The 15,120-nt window shown below is 43.2% G+C and overlaps 2 protein-coding genes across 3 annotated transcripts in view; one reads left to right on the forward strand and one right to left on the reverse strand.

The window, feature by feature from the left end:
* frem1a (Fras1 related extracellular matrix 1a) overlaps positions 1–6,451 on the reverse strand; it is a 73,724-nt gene extending 67,273 nt beyond the window's left edge. For both annotated transcript variants that reach the window (XR_008559745.2, XM_015958182.3), the window contains exon 1: positions 6,364–6,451. The gene's annotated coding sequence lies outside the window, so the exon portion shown is untranslated. The remainder of the gene's footprint in view (positions 1–6,363) is intronic.
* A 60-nt stretch (positions 6,452–6,511) lies between these two features.
* Positions 6,512–14,580, forward strand: LOC107384746 (uncharacterized). Its single transcript, XM_015958183.3, has 3 exons — positions 6,512–6,685; positions 9,149–9,364; positions 14,025–14,580. The coding sequence occupies exons 1-3, from the start codon at positions 6,661–6,663 to the stop codon at positions 14,438–14,440; spliced, it is 657 nt and encodes a 218-aa protein (XP_015813669.1). The 5' UTR covers positions 6,512–6,660; the 3' UTR covers positions 14,441–14,580.
* Positions 14,581–15,120: the final 540 nt, after the last annotated feature.

Raw genomic sequence — 15,120 nt, forward strand, 5'->3', positions numbered from 1 at the left:
CTGGTCATTGGATCTGTTTTAGTTTTCACCTTTCAGCAACTAATTAATGGTACTGCATCCCAGACTTTCAAGTTTGCTGTAAAAGAACCGTTACTTTAAAAAAAACTGATCTGATCCAGCACTTCCAGTGGGTTTTAGAACTATTTAGTCAACCAACCAACCAACCAACCAACCAACCTACCTACCTACCTACCTACCTACCTACCTACCTACCTACCTACCTACCTACCTACCTACCTACCTACCTACCTACCTACCTACCTACCTACCTACCTACCTACCTACCTACCTACCTACCTACCTACCTACCTACCTACCTACCTACCTACCTACCTACCTACCTACCGACCGACCGACCGACCGACCGACCGACCGACCGACCGACCGACCGACCGACCGACCGACCGACCGACCGACCGACCGACCGACCGACCGACCGACCGACCGACCGACCGACCGACCGACCGACCGACCGACCGACCGACCGACCGACCGACCGACCGACCGACCGACCGACCGACCGACCGACCGACCGACCGATCAATATCCCCTTTATTCCATCAGAAAGAGATTGATGCGCCATTACAAGAACAATGCAGATGGTCCACATAAAACAACACTTAATGGTTGATGGTTAATACACCAAATCCTAATGTTTACAATTGCTTTGAATTCTAACAAGATTCAATTGGACTGTTTATTAATAGAGATACATGAAATTAGAGCATTTGGACTGGATTATGATCAGATTTCATTTGTACAGTACTTTGTGAAGTCTTTTAGTGAAATGTATAAATAACCTAAACTGAACACAACAGATCACTATTTGTGCTGCTTGTGATAAAAGCTTCAGTCTACAAGTGATTCACTAATGAACCCATTTTTAAAGATAATAAGAGCCGAGAACCAACCTGCAGCCACAGAGTAACTGAAGCCACGTGCAGAAACACGAAGAACCTCCAGGACTAGCACAGGAAACTAGGGCCCGACCGATATATCGGCCGATATAGGGGTCATTAACACTATCGGCTATCGGCCAAAAAGACGGCCGATATGGCCGGTATTGCGCTACCTATCCAGCAGATGGCGCCAGCTTTATGAACTCATGTTGTGGGGCTCCATTCCTCGGGGGGTTGAGCCACCGTCACAGCACACATGCAGCGGGGCAGCAGAACCAATTCGGTCAAGCAGAGACGAAGGTGATGAGGAAGTAGGAGGTAAATCTTCAGTTTTAAGCATATTTGTTGTTTCAGTGGTAAGTTGAACGGTAAAATAAGCAATGACAAAAGTATGTTTCCCCTCAACATGCTTCCTAAGTTTATTGTGTGCCTCGTGGCCTCGTATTGAAAAGTTAACCTGAAAAAATAAAATAAAACTGCTGCAGCATTACGCTCTATGCAGAGCTCACGCTGCTTCCCCCTTTTCTGCTGGCCTTTTTCTGGTAGACATTCTGGAATATTCTCAGACAATTTCCTCCGCTCTTCTTCAGCAGTCTTTTCAAACTCACGCGGTTCACCCGCGGCTCGCGAAAAAAATAGTGCAGACGCCAAAATGACCGCTGCACGGCGCGGACTTCGCCGGCCCATGTGGCCTATAGAATAGGACAGGGTTTCTCAACCTTTTTCAGCTAAATGCCCCCCCCCCCCCCCCCCAATCCCTTACTGCCCACCAATGTCCCATGCAGAGAAACAGAAAGTTTTTTGATACAAAAATCATAATTAAAAAAATACATATACATAAATACAATTCAGCCTTGAATTTGAAACAGTTTCATACAAATATGTCATAAAAAAGTATCATAAAAAAGTGGTTTTAGCTATTAGCAACGAGATATTGTAGGAAGCGATAATCCTCGGTCCAGTAAAATCATGCTTCGAGCAAACATACCACTAATGCTACCTCTCTTAGAGTGTCTCTCTTTATTTACCTGAAAATAGTTCAGTTCCTTTAAAGCTTTGTCTGGATGCATTTTGGACAAGTGCTCCTTAAGCCAGGAGGGTTTCATTGCTTCGTTTCAAAAAACTTGTTCACAAAGCAGGCACATGGGGAGTTTTGGATTCGTGGGTGAAGGAATAAATCCATACTGAAGGTAGTTCACATTGTACTGTCAGCACTTCTTTTTATTCTGAGCCATTGTCTGTTATGAATGTCCTGTATCGCTAGCGCCCACCATTAGCATCTCAGTGCCCCCTTCAGTGGCAAAAAACTTTCACCGCCCCCTGATATAGTCTGAACGCCCACTGGGGGGGCGCTACAGCCCCCGTTGAGAAACCCTGGAATAGGATAACAAGGTCGACCAATGAAGGCGGTCCCCGTTTGGCGGCGCTTTGGGACCGTTGTCGCAGCTGAGGACGGGCGAGGGGGTGGTGGCAACAAAGCAATGAAACGCTGCGCAGGGAGTCCCCCTAGCTGGGAGAGGAGTAGGGGCGGTAATACGAGAAATAAACATTCCTCTCTACAACAGAATAAATCTATTGTATTTTTTCAGCCTTATTTTTTGCATAAGGCTTATACATTGCCACATACTAGTCATTTAACGTATCTTATTTTTATTTTCCTAATACTGTCGGCTTCGGAAAGGATCAAAACACAAAAGTGTAAAACTCCACAGACTCAGAAAACAAAAAACTTGAATGTTAGATTTATACTGACTGAGTTTGTGTGTTCTGTTGTTCTTGAGATTGCAAAATAAATCTTATTTGCATTACTTGGAAACCCTAGTGAGTTATTGAGACAGTTCTTTGGTGTGTAATATAGAAATAAGTTGGCATCAAAAAGGCAGAGAATGAAGGGTTTAATCTTAAGAACATTTGTATTTATTTTTGTAGGGGAGATTTATCGGCCATTATATCGGCTATCGGCCTTTGTTAAAAGTTTTATATCGGTATCGGCCCCAAAAAAAGCATATCGGTCGGGCCCTAGAGGAAACCAGGATCCTTCAAGACAACGTGACGATAAGATGTGCTTCTTATTTAGATATTTATCATTCAGAATTTAGCCATGTTCCACATTTCTGTGTCAGGCTCAGGAAATAGATTAGAAATAAACGAGTATTGGCCTCTCCCTAAGGCTCAACACTCATCCTTGTAATGACATGTTTGTCAGTGACCTTTGACTTTCCTAGCTTCGCTGGGCAATGGATGTCCTAAACACCAGTAACATCATTTAAACTGTATTTATTTTGTGATAAATTGTGTTTTTCAGCAGAGATGATTGTTTTCTACCCCTCTTCTCCCAGGTGGTGCCTCGTTCCTCATCTTCCCTCAAGGCTGAGCCGGGTGTCAGCCTGTCTCCCTCTAATGAGGGCTTAGAGTGGGAGCTATTTTGTTTCAGGAAACTAGCTTGGGAAGTTGTCGTGCCACATTCTTTCAACACTTGCCTTGGACACCTTCCTCAGACCGCACACACAAAGCATCCTCAGAACAGAGGAACATGTTAAAGCCTGTTTCCATGAACAACGCTTGTGTTTACGGAGTTAAAAAGATCATCTTTGAGGAACTAAAAGCTGAAACAGGGTCTTTTAATGGTCACAACCTGTAGTCAACTTGTTAGTCAAACCAGTTTATTTTAATCCACTCAGAAAAAAAAAACGTGTATCTTCTGTTTGTACTTTAAACATTTTATCTTTGAGTGTTTCATTTAAAAGAGATCTGTGCTGATTCAGATAAGGATGTTGGTAAAGGACAAGGTTAACCACATCTGCTGTACGGGGTTTCATCTGAGATCAGTAGTTAGTACTTTTACGTTCTAAAATGCTAAATGTTTGTTTCTTAAATATCTCCACATGTATAAACGACTAGGGATGTAAGAAAATATTGATATGGCAAAATATCGTGATATTTTTTCCAGCAATATTATATCGATATTCAAAAGCCGTGTATCAGAAATATCGATATGGCAATATATCATGATATTTTTTCCTGCGATTATTACATCAATATTCAAAAGCCGTGTATCAGAAATATCGATATGGCAATATATCGTGATATTTTTTCCTGCGATTACTACATCGATATTCAAAAGCCGTGTATCTAATTTTTGAAAGAAATTACATGCAAACAGTGTATTTTCTTTTCGTTTTGTGCAATTCAATTGCCACCCGCTAGTTAGCAGCAGTGTGCAACGGGTTTTGTTTGTACCATTGAAATGTAAATCCCTCCATCATGGGTCAGATACCTCATGTTAAACATGTTACGTATCAGTTTGGACTGTTTATTGAACATTCTTACAATAAATTCAGTAAAAAAATTGCTTGTCACGTTTGACTGAATGTATCGCAATATATCGTGATATATCGTATCGTCTCCCCTGTATCTTAATATGTATCGTATCACCAGAATTTCAACCATACACATCCCTGTAAACGACTGTCCTTTCCTAAGTTTCCGTTCACAAATGCCAAAACACACTGAATCATTTGGGTTCAAACTTTTAACCCTTTTCTTTTTTAAAGGGACTTTACAGAGTTTTTAATTTTTATGCTAGCGATTGCCCCCTCAGGCCAAAAGCGTAATGGCAGCTTCAATAGTAGGCTCGTGCACGAGGCGCGCATGCTGTACGTGCACACTGCTTAATGAAAATAACAGCTGAGACATTCAGCTCCGCTTTTGTGTGTGTGTGTGTGTGTGTGGGGGGGGGGGGGGCGGAGGACAGAGGACAGGAGAACATGCAGCTAATTAATTAAATAATTTGGTTCTGTACCTTTCTCTTCAGCACAGCCGACAAAGGTTTAAGATGGGTCAGTCCTCCTGCATGCTCAGATCATTCCCTTCCCTTGCTTGAAAAATTGTTCCAAAATGAAAGTTGAACCCACATCTTTTTTTATCTGTGGGCAGATCTTGTACCAACACCGGAGCGTGAACGCGCACGAAGGAGCCTGCTCAACCCGAGCATCTCTCTTTTTCTGTGATTTTACAGAAAAACAGGCAATCACAGTAAAAATGCCAGGGCTCATTCTACAGGACCAGGGCATTGCAGGAGAATGTATGAAGAAGACATTTATTATTTCTATACATGTTTTGGGTCTCAAACTTCCATAATGCCACTTGTAACCTTTTTTATTACTTTCTTTTAAAAACAACAATTCCTATTTCATATCATTTTAGTCATGTTTAAACTGGCCTGTTTATGTGGGTTAGGGTTTAATAATGATGGGTTTCTCAGACAAAACACGCCTCACTAGGACAAACCCTGGCTCTTAACATGTCCAGCTGCTTGTGACTCATTTAAAGGAGCAATATGTAAGAATTCTACAGTGAAGTAATCCCAAAACATTGTAAATGTCTCAATCATGTTGCACTGAAACTGATTTTATTCTCAGCCAGCTGGGGGGTTGTCAGTTTTTCTCCTTTCAAAGGTCAAAGAGGGACGTAACACTGTTTACAATCTGTGAGCGTTGAGGTTGCCAAATCTGCGCCAAGCTAACGCTGTAGTGCCAGCACTTGTAATTCAACACTGGCAGGCAAAAAGCTCCAGAGTTGTTTATCAAGCTGAAGCAACCTAGAAGTTATTTTTTGTACCCCCAAGAAGCCACGGTATCTTTTTTTTTTAACTGGTGAAGAAGGCTAGAGGCTAATGTGGCGCTAACAATGCTACGCATAGCTGCCAACTTTCACGCATCCCCTTCACACCCCAATTTCTAACGCTGAAAAAGCAACACTGACTGCAGTACCCAAGTTTGAGCACAGGATGTCACTCATGCTTCATTCTTTTAATTTAAAATAAATGTACTAGTTTTAAGTTTACATGGAGCTCCAGAGCTCCAGTTGGAGTCGGTGCTTTTTTCTTGTCTGTAAAAACTCAGATATAATGAATGTAAAAGTTATTTATTGTTTTTTTTTACCTGTTTCACATGGAATGTAAAACATGTTGAGAGAAAACAGCACAAGTATTCATCAGAGCATCTCTTCTCTTTACACTAAAGCAACACTAAACATGCAGTAGAGAGACTGGTCATGCAGCACAGAGCTGTGGTTCACAGCTGGGAACGCATCTAATCACAGCATCTTTTAACCTTCGTAATAACAGGGTTCCTGGTGCTCGGAGACACAGAGGAGCAAAGAAAGCCTTCTGCAGCTGCAGACACAGTCTGGCTTCAGTCCAACACAACACAAAGTCTGAAAAGCTCTCAGATCCCTCCACACAAGGAGGAGTGTAGTGTCCTCAGAGTCAAAGGGGCATGAATTTCTCTTAGAAAAACAGAGTCCATTGTTTATGTCGGATGTTTGCCAGGCAGAATAGTTGTTTGAGTTGTAAGAGATAAGGTTTGTTACCTATGGAACCCGTTCAGGTGATCAAAACAAATCTCTAAAGTCCAAAAAAATCAAAGTATAGATCTTCATGTGCAGTCTGACGTGTTCTTACCTGAACATCCACCACCGTCCCTCCTCTTCCTTCTCTCTCGTGTTTTCAGCAGCAACTGCTTCATTGACAGAAACCGGATCATGTCTCCCGTAACAAACTCCACCTCAGAGGAGGGGGCTCCACAAAGAGAGGGAGGACGGATAGCAGGAAGAGCCCGCCGAGGAGGCCCTCCTCGCCTCACATGTTTGCTGCTGTGGGAGTAATCCCAGGAGAAACCTAACACCCGACAGCAGATCAAAGCCACGAGGACCTCTGACTGGTTTGTCATTACTGAACAGAGCCGACAAAGACAAGAGAATGATGGACGGAAACATGAACAAAGGTGACCAAAGGTGCTGTTTGCTTTGTTCAATAGTACAATTAGCCATTTGAAGGGTTAAAACTGTTAATGTCAGTGGAATATCACTATTAACAGAGGGTCATCACCTGTAATGATGATTTAATTACTCCACTTCTGGCCTGGATAATGAGTGTTAATCTGAACCTAACATGCTTTATGAATAGTCCTTAGTTTTGTTAGCTTTTTAAAGGGTTGCTATTAGCACCCCCTAGTGTCCGTTTGTAGAACGAAAAGCAAAACTCACTGAGTATTTGTCTTTCTAACACCTTCATCTAACAGCTGAAACGTCTCCCCAGCCTTCCTTAGTGTCTACAGGAGCGGTTCATCACCAAATTACAAAAATCAGCTGTGCTCATGATCTAAAGCATGCAGGAACCAGACTGCAGCACCAAGAATGTCAACTCAATGTTTTAGACGTCCCAGCATTTGGAAGTTGTGACTGGAATATTCTGGCCAGAGGGGGTGACAGGGGCTGGGTGGCCTGTTGATAATCCTGTTAACGGTCATGTTAGCACATACTGGCCCAAGAAAATGATTTAAATTATGAAAAGTAGAAAAGTATCTGTGATAATGTAGAGCAGCCAGAAGGTCTTCAAGGTGAAAGAAGTAGAGGCAAACTGTAGCACAGGGACATTTTTCCTTGGGAGCCTAAATGCTTCTCAGGCGTTTATTTCATTGCTTTCCTTTTACAGATAAAAAAATAAAAAACCTCATGCCTCCACCTGGCTTCCTTTAAATACCCCAGAAAAATCACACCTGCAAACAATCAGCCCCAATCATTGGTGCTCCAACATCAAACCCAAAAGGAAATAAACATCCACATAAATGTACCAAAGTGCTTATATATACAAAAGACAAAACTGTTTCTACAATGCACGAAACATTTTCACACTAAGACCAAAGAAACAAATCCCACTTCCTTTGGTTTGTCCAAATGAAGCAGCCAATCTTAGGCCTAGTCCACACGTAGCCGGGTTTTTAAAAAAACGAATACCCGCCCCTCCAAAAACTTGCATCCACACCACCTCGTTTAAAAAGAAAACTCTGTCCACACGTACCCGGATAAATACGTTGTTAAGGACATGCCAGACCTGTAGGCGGCAGTGCTTCCCCCGTTCTTAACCTCGTCCTTCGTCTGTGGTCTTCCACAAGGAGCAGTAATTCCGCTTGCAAAAACAAACAAGCAGAAAGCGCTTGGACAATTGATAAAGCGAGCGCAGCTCTGAGGGCATCCATGCTGTCGGCTAGTGTAAACACAGGTCGCACACGTGATGTCAGCATTTGTTTGTCGCGGAAAGTGACGTTGCGGACCTTAAAACTCCGGTTTTGTCCGTCCACACGCAGACACCCAAAACGGAGAAAACGCAGATCTTCACTTTGGCCGGAGTTTTTAAAAAGATCCGTTTTCATGTGAAAAAACTCCGTTTTCATGTGGATGACAGGCCAAAACGTAGAGAAATATCTACGTTTTGGCAGATCCCCGACTACGTGTGGACAGGGCCTTAGGATGATCCAGGGAGGTAGTACTGGGCGGGCCCGGGCGGGCCCTCCCCACCCTCCCCTCACAACCTGCTCTGGATACAAAGCAAACATGAAATCCCAGATGGTAACTACATCCACACCAGTGCAATATTCACATTTCAGTCTAGTTAAAGTATCCCCCATCACAGTGCCAGCAGGCTACAGAAATAAATTACAGGGGCGAATGGGAAATCATCCATACCACTTTGTCACAGTATCCCTTTAGGAATGTTTTTATTAGTTGTCAGACGGTGCATTTATTTGTTATTTTCTACGATAATCTTGATAAGTGAATTGTGTCTTTGTAGTGTGATCCATCTGAGGCAGATTTCATCCCAGGGAGACAAATGAAGAGACATTAACTCGACAACATCAACGTTGGTAACATATGAGGGTCCCTTTATTAACCTTACTTGGTGCATTAGTAAGCATTATTAAACAATAATGATAACTAATAATTGTTCTTAAGGTTATGACAAAGAGTTGTAGGGGTCTGCTTAGTAATGCTTTAAATAATATGGTTAAGCAGTTGTTAATACTTTATTTAATAGTTTATTAATGCTTAATGATGCTAAGTATGTTAGTAAAAGGACCTTTATTGTCAAGTGTTACCTGAAAATGTAACACTGACCACTGTCTTCGTGCTGCTAACCCAAAGTTTTCCAGGCTAGCTGCTGTACGGTGGGGTGTTTCTGAAAGAGAAGCATTCCTCAGCCTAACAGCAGACTGATGCAGTGGGTCTGACAGCTCCCGGGGTTCTTGCATATCTGTTGGGGCACACACTGCTACAGCAGCCTGCCAGGCTACTAGGATATTCCAGAATTCCCAATCCTGCAAGCAGCGTTGTCATTTCATCATTATTCAGCATGCTCAGGGGAACGTGCTTGGGAGTGTTTTATTTTTCCTTCATGTGTTCTGTGTCAGGTCTGTTCATGACGGCTCAGCTCAGAGACACGGAGGATGACCACAAGGTCAGCAGAGCGATTCTGGAAATGCTACACATCAGCAAAGTGTCAACAAGTCACCGGGCCAAACTTCATCCCTATATGAGGAGGATCCATCAGCATTTAGCCTCTTTGGAAGTTCAAGATATTGGAAAATCAGATGGAATGCTGGTGCAAAGCTTTCGAAGTGTTGATGGTAAGAATTTAGAAAAATCATATTTCTTAAAGTCCCATTTACTACCCGTGTTGGGGAGAATACTTTGTAAATGTACTTAGTTACAGAATACTGAATACTGGCTTTAAAATGTATTTGGTAATGAATTCCGTGACTTTGTTTAATCTTGGTACTGTATTCAGAATACTTGGAATGCTTTCCCATAAAAACAGCATTTAGGTCTATTAAATGTCACAATATGTGTTGATAGCTACTCCCGCAGGAAAGCAGGGCATATTAATGCTAAATGTCATGTACCGACTCGGAAAAAAAATTAAACGATAAAATTATTTTTGTTACTTTATTAATCAAACAGTCAATAGAAAGTATGTTTCTGTTTCTGTGAGAAAGTACTTGAACATTGCACAGCATTACTGTCTGCAAGAAAATGTAATCAAGACAAAACCAGTGGCGTGTCCATATCTTTTAAAATGGGGTGGCCCAGTTGAGGGACAGCTTTGTGCATGGGTGGCACCAATGGTTATGCTTTTTTTGTTTTACCCCCAAGCCTTTTGTGGACAATGAAAAGCCTATTTAAAGGTAAATTAGTATGATGGCACCTGGGGTGGCCAATCAGATTCCAAGGGTGGCATGTGCTACTCCAGGCCACTCCCTGGACACGCCCCTGGACAAAACACTTCAAAATAATTGGGACTGGCCAATCACAGTGCACTTATTTAGAAAAAAACAATGTATTATTTATATTTTTTTATGTGTTTTGTAGTTTTTCCACAGTGGAATGTCGGACTGCCTCGTTGACAGACATCCAAAGCCGTCCAATCACAGCGCTCTATATGTTTGATGGGCCAATCATAGCACTCTGTCAGCCAAATGGGCGGGATGTACCTGCAAGTTAGCAAACCAAGATGGCCGCCGCTCCGTAGTGGTTCAATCACAGCGTTGTTTTGGTTTGGTGGGCCAGTCACAGCACTCTGTTGGTGGATGGGATGTTACTGGCCGTGTTCGAGATGAGCCAGTTCTGCGCCGATTAGATCACCGGCGATCAGCGAGCAGTGTCCGACTTGACGCCGACTTGCTCTGACGTCATGCATACGTAGGCAACGATAACCTCGTGAGATCAAGGCGGCCGCAGATTTTGGAGCAAGGCGCTGCAGTTGCTCTCCCTCAGCTGCAAAACCTAGAGGATGACGGGAAACGCCTGACTCTCACCTGATCTAAGATCTGATTGGTTCACATTTTGATCCAAACATCCGCTGGTAGAACATGAAATGTTAGTTGGTCACATGTATTCTGTAAATCATGTAACGTTGATGATGACAACTATATAGGCCATAAAGAGAAATGTGTTTTGTGTTCTATTGTCACGTTTCCTATGAGCACACTGAAGCTACAGCTGATAACCTTTACTTATTATTACAGTCATGTCTTCATATACAATATATGATATCCACAAGCACGTGAGGACGTGTTTCAGCTGCTAACAGGCACCAGAATTAAAATTGAAAATTAAACAAGTATGAACGCTAACACGATATCTTCATCCATAGTCACCCACGAGCTACACATGCAGGGAAATCTGTCCGACGTAAACGCCGGCTTTCAGCCACTCCCCCTGCTGCTTCCGTCTGCTCTCGTCTGTTTTCCAGGCGAGGCGCAGCTCAACTCGAACCACCTGTGATGGTACACAGGTAAGAGCCAGGCGTTTCCCGTCATCCCCTAGGTTTAGTAGCCGGTGGAAAGCAACTGCAGCGCCTTGCTCCAAAATCTGCGGCCGCCTTGATCTCACGAGGTTATCGTTGCCTACGTATGCATGACGTCAGAGCAAGTCGGCGTCAAGTCGGACACAAAGCTAACCGGCAAGCACTGCTCGCCGATCACCGGTGATCTAATCTGCGCAGAACTGGCTCATCTCGAACACGGCCTATGTCTGGTTGTTTGGTATCCAACAGCACGCAGAGAAAGATCGTAGATCCCACCCCACGCTTAGAGCAGAGAATAGAAAGAGAGCTGAGAGCCGTCAATGGACCGTAGATTCTGCCCGACAATTTCTTTATTCATTTATTGGATTTCTTTATTCATCTTTAAGGTGAAAAGTGAAAAACACACAAGTATTCCAATGATAATATGAAAGTAACTGTATTCTAAATACCACATTTAAAAATAGTAACTGTACCGGAATACAGTTACTCATAATTAGTATTCTAAATACGTAATGGCGGTACTAATATTCCGGTACTCCACAACACTGTTTACTACATTTTTTTAACCACTTCACTATGGCCTTTAGTAAGAGTGAATGGCCGCTCCTTTTACAGGAAGTAGAAGTCTTACTTATTAACATTCATGATATGCAAGTATCTCTCCTCTGATTGGCTAACAGCAATGCAACTCTTCCGCTGCCTTTGTTTGCTCTTCTTTCTTGGGTAAAAAACGCAACGTTTATGCTTTATCTCCACAAATGACACAAGCCTGCGTGTGTTCTGCCATGTTGTGGAGTTGTCAGTGCTAACGGTTAGCTCAAGTGACGTAGAATAAACTGGTATCTTTGGACTATTTCCTGCATAAACTACAGTTGTGCTAAGAAGCTAGTCCTTCACAAAAGTAGATATTTGGTCATTTAGAGAGAGCCCAACATGTCAGTCCTTCAATCATTCACATCTTAACATATCTGTTTGGATTTCTGAGTTGATCTTGTCAGAAAATACAGTTTAGAAAGACCCTGCTTACAGGCTTGGACACAAACTAGAGCAGCAAATTACTTTGTTTGAAAAGAAAGAAAAAAATATGAGCTGACAGGCCTCCTGTTGTGATGTAGGAATGTAGGAATGAATTAAGCCAACTCCAGGTGAGACTGGATTCGACACCACTATGATTCAGCTGCATGGATGCCCTTGAGACAGGAAAAGACTTAAGGCCGCCCTGTTCCAAAACAATACATGTTACCTGAATTTTGCTCGTCTGTGTTTGGCCTTGAGGGCTGAAGACATGGGTTCAATGTAAATAAAGTTGATTCTGATTCTGATCATTTAATTTAATCCCAAAAAGGCTAAATAAACAAATAAATGAATAACAGCTCTTCATAAAAACTAACTTAGGCTAGGAGGTTGCCAGAAGTGGCTCTACACCTGGACCCTTGCAAACTCAGGTGGTAACGGGATTGGGGTTGCAGTTTTGGGTTCGACAGCGACGGATAGAAAAAGACTTGGGAGATTTATATGCAACAATGTTTTTCTGGAGCCCCTTAAATGCCTCATGATCCCTATCCAATCCTTTAAAGGTCACATGCTGCTCTTCCTTCAATCCTTGCAGCATGTGCTAATGGTGAGAGGCAACCAAGCCCCCACAATGCGGCTCAAAAATTGAGGCCAACCAGGAAGTACCAAAAATTGCAGTTCCACCCTCATCCACTAGGGGCTGGTGTCAGAAGGGAGCAAATCCTCATTGACTCCCATGTTAAAAATACCGATTTCACAGCAGAAATAAACATGTTTACAGCCTGGTACCAAAACATGTTTTTGGTTTAAATGATCTAGTTTACACTCATGACAACTCTGAGGGGGTGAATGTTTTTCTCACTCTTCTGTTTAAGTGTATTAAAAGCCTAAAATTCTGTATAATAATGAGCATCAGACCCACGTGACCACAGAGCTAGCTCCATGGAAAGGTCTCAGTAGAGCCTCGGTCTGGCCTGGAAACTGCTCCGGGATTTTGAGTCTCTGTGTTTGTATTCTTGTTTGGATATTTTTTGTGCAATTGTTGGACAAAATGACTTGCTGTGGCATTAATTGCACTAATAGAGCGTCCAAGGAGTCTCCAATTCATTTTTTTCGGTAAGTAAAATTATATTTATGTATTTTAGGTCACTGCTGAGCTTAGATTTTAACATGTACTGTTTAACCATGAAATTTAAATGTAATAGGGTAAACCCCAGTGCATTTAACATAATGCTGCACTTTAGAAAATGGGTTGAAATATAACATGTTGGTGGAGCTGGGTTCCCACTATCGGCTTGTGGAGCTCTCGGGAGACCGATGTTTTCCACCCGTTCCTCCCCTCCCCGCAGCTCGGCGCATCTCTGTCTGCTGCGCAGGCTGCCAGCTTTCAGCAGCTTTCGGGAGACCAATGTTTTCCACCCGGTTTTACCCAGCAGTCAGCCCAGCGTATCTCTGACTCAGAAGCTCTTGTAAGATGTCATGTAGCGCCCTTGTTTCCCCCTCTCCTCAGATGTAGAGTGGTACGACCCAGTTGGGGAAGTGGTTAGATTCACTGTGTTGGCGCCCGTTCTAGAAATACAGTTGTTGGTTCAACAAGCTCCATGTCTCACTGCTCCCCCAGGGCGTGGGTCGAATGCAGAGGACAAATTTCACCACACACCAATGTGTGTGACAACTGATGGGACTTTAATATTTAATCTTGACTGCGGTGCATGGGCAAGACAGGAAGGTGAGTCGAGCATGGTCCAGATGAGCTGAATAAGGCTGACTGAGCAGAAGATGCACTGAGTGGGGGTCTGGGAGAAAATACTAAAACAGGACCAAAACTACCGGACCATGACACCTCCTTTTACTAATGATGAAAGCTAGGAATCGTGTGACTGACCAGATTATAAGGAACAAAGTCAGAGTAATCCATGGGTTTTAGTTGAAACTAATTCTAAATTGTACTTCTTTGGGTTGCCCAGGTCCACATCATGCTCCTCAAGGATGGATCTGGTTTGATGTCAGCAGCCTGAGCTCATCCATGGTGATTGCAGAGCTGGTCCTGTTCAGGAAAAACCTTCACCCACACCCCCTCAGTGTCATAGTCACCCTGCACAGCGTCATCACGTCACAGAAGAAAATGAACGAAACCTGCATCTTGGAGGAGCGACAGTTGGGGTTGGACCAGAGACCCTCCTCTGGGTATGATGTGTTTAACGTATCCGCTCTTCTGGCTGTGAGATCCCTGAACGTGGTGGGCTTTGAGCTGCGCTACAAGGATGAGACCGGGAGTCTGGTCCTGCACGAGGCTTTAACACAGAGTCTGTACTGCCTGAACAGAGGCTGTGTGAATGAACCCATCCTGGTGTTCTACCAGGACCGTCCTCTTCAACACTAACTCCATCACGCGGTTGCATTTTTGTTTTCATTTGATTTGTCTTCTGTTGTCCTCTGAGGTAGAGCCCTGCACTGGAGCCCTAGGCCCGGGGGTCGGCCCGGCCCGGGGGTCGGCCCGGCCCGAGGGCCAACGACTGTGTAATTACCTCGGACACGGGCCAGGCGCCTTTATTTTTAATCAAATTCATTTTAAAAAAACTGAAACACTTGAACGCAGCAGCACCTGCCTGCTTCTCACACACCGGCACCCGTTAGCTCAGTTAAGGTGTGTGTGGTTTATAAACGCGCCGATATAAACGAATTCTCAAACTGCGGATTGAAACAGGTGCCCCTGTTCTAATACGCCATTTTATGTCCACTTTGATGTCAGAAACCATTCGTTTATTCTCATGAAAACGGCAGCATTCTGTGTTTCTGTGAATAAATTCGCTCTGCAGTTAAAAAAATTACAGCATTCATTGCTGGTTTTTTTTCTAACTGGAGAGCGCATTTTCAGAGCGGCAGATTAAATTTACAAACGCGATATTAACTGGGGGCGTTTATTTAATCTGCCGCTCTGCAGTTAGAAAATTAGAATGCTGCTTTTTTTTCTGATTGCACAAGAGCGCGTTTTCAGAGCGGCAGATTAAATTTACAAACGCATCCAATTAATATAGTGTTCGTAAATTTCATCTGCCGCTC

This window comes from Nothobranchius furzeri, chromosome 3, assembly GCF_043380555.1.
Source record: "Nothobranchius furzeri strain GRZ-AD chromosome 3, NfurGRZ-RIMD1, whole genome shotgun sequence".
Lineage (NCBI taxonomy): Eukaryota > Metazoa > Chordata > Actinopteri > Cyprinodontiformes > Nothobranchiidae > Nothobranchius > Nothobranchius furzeri.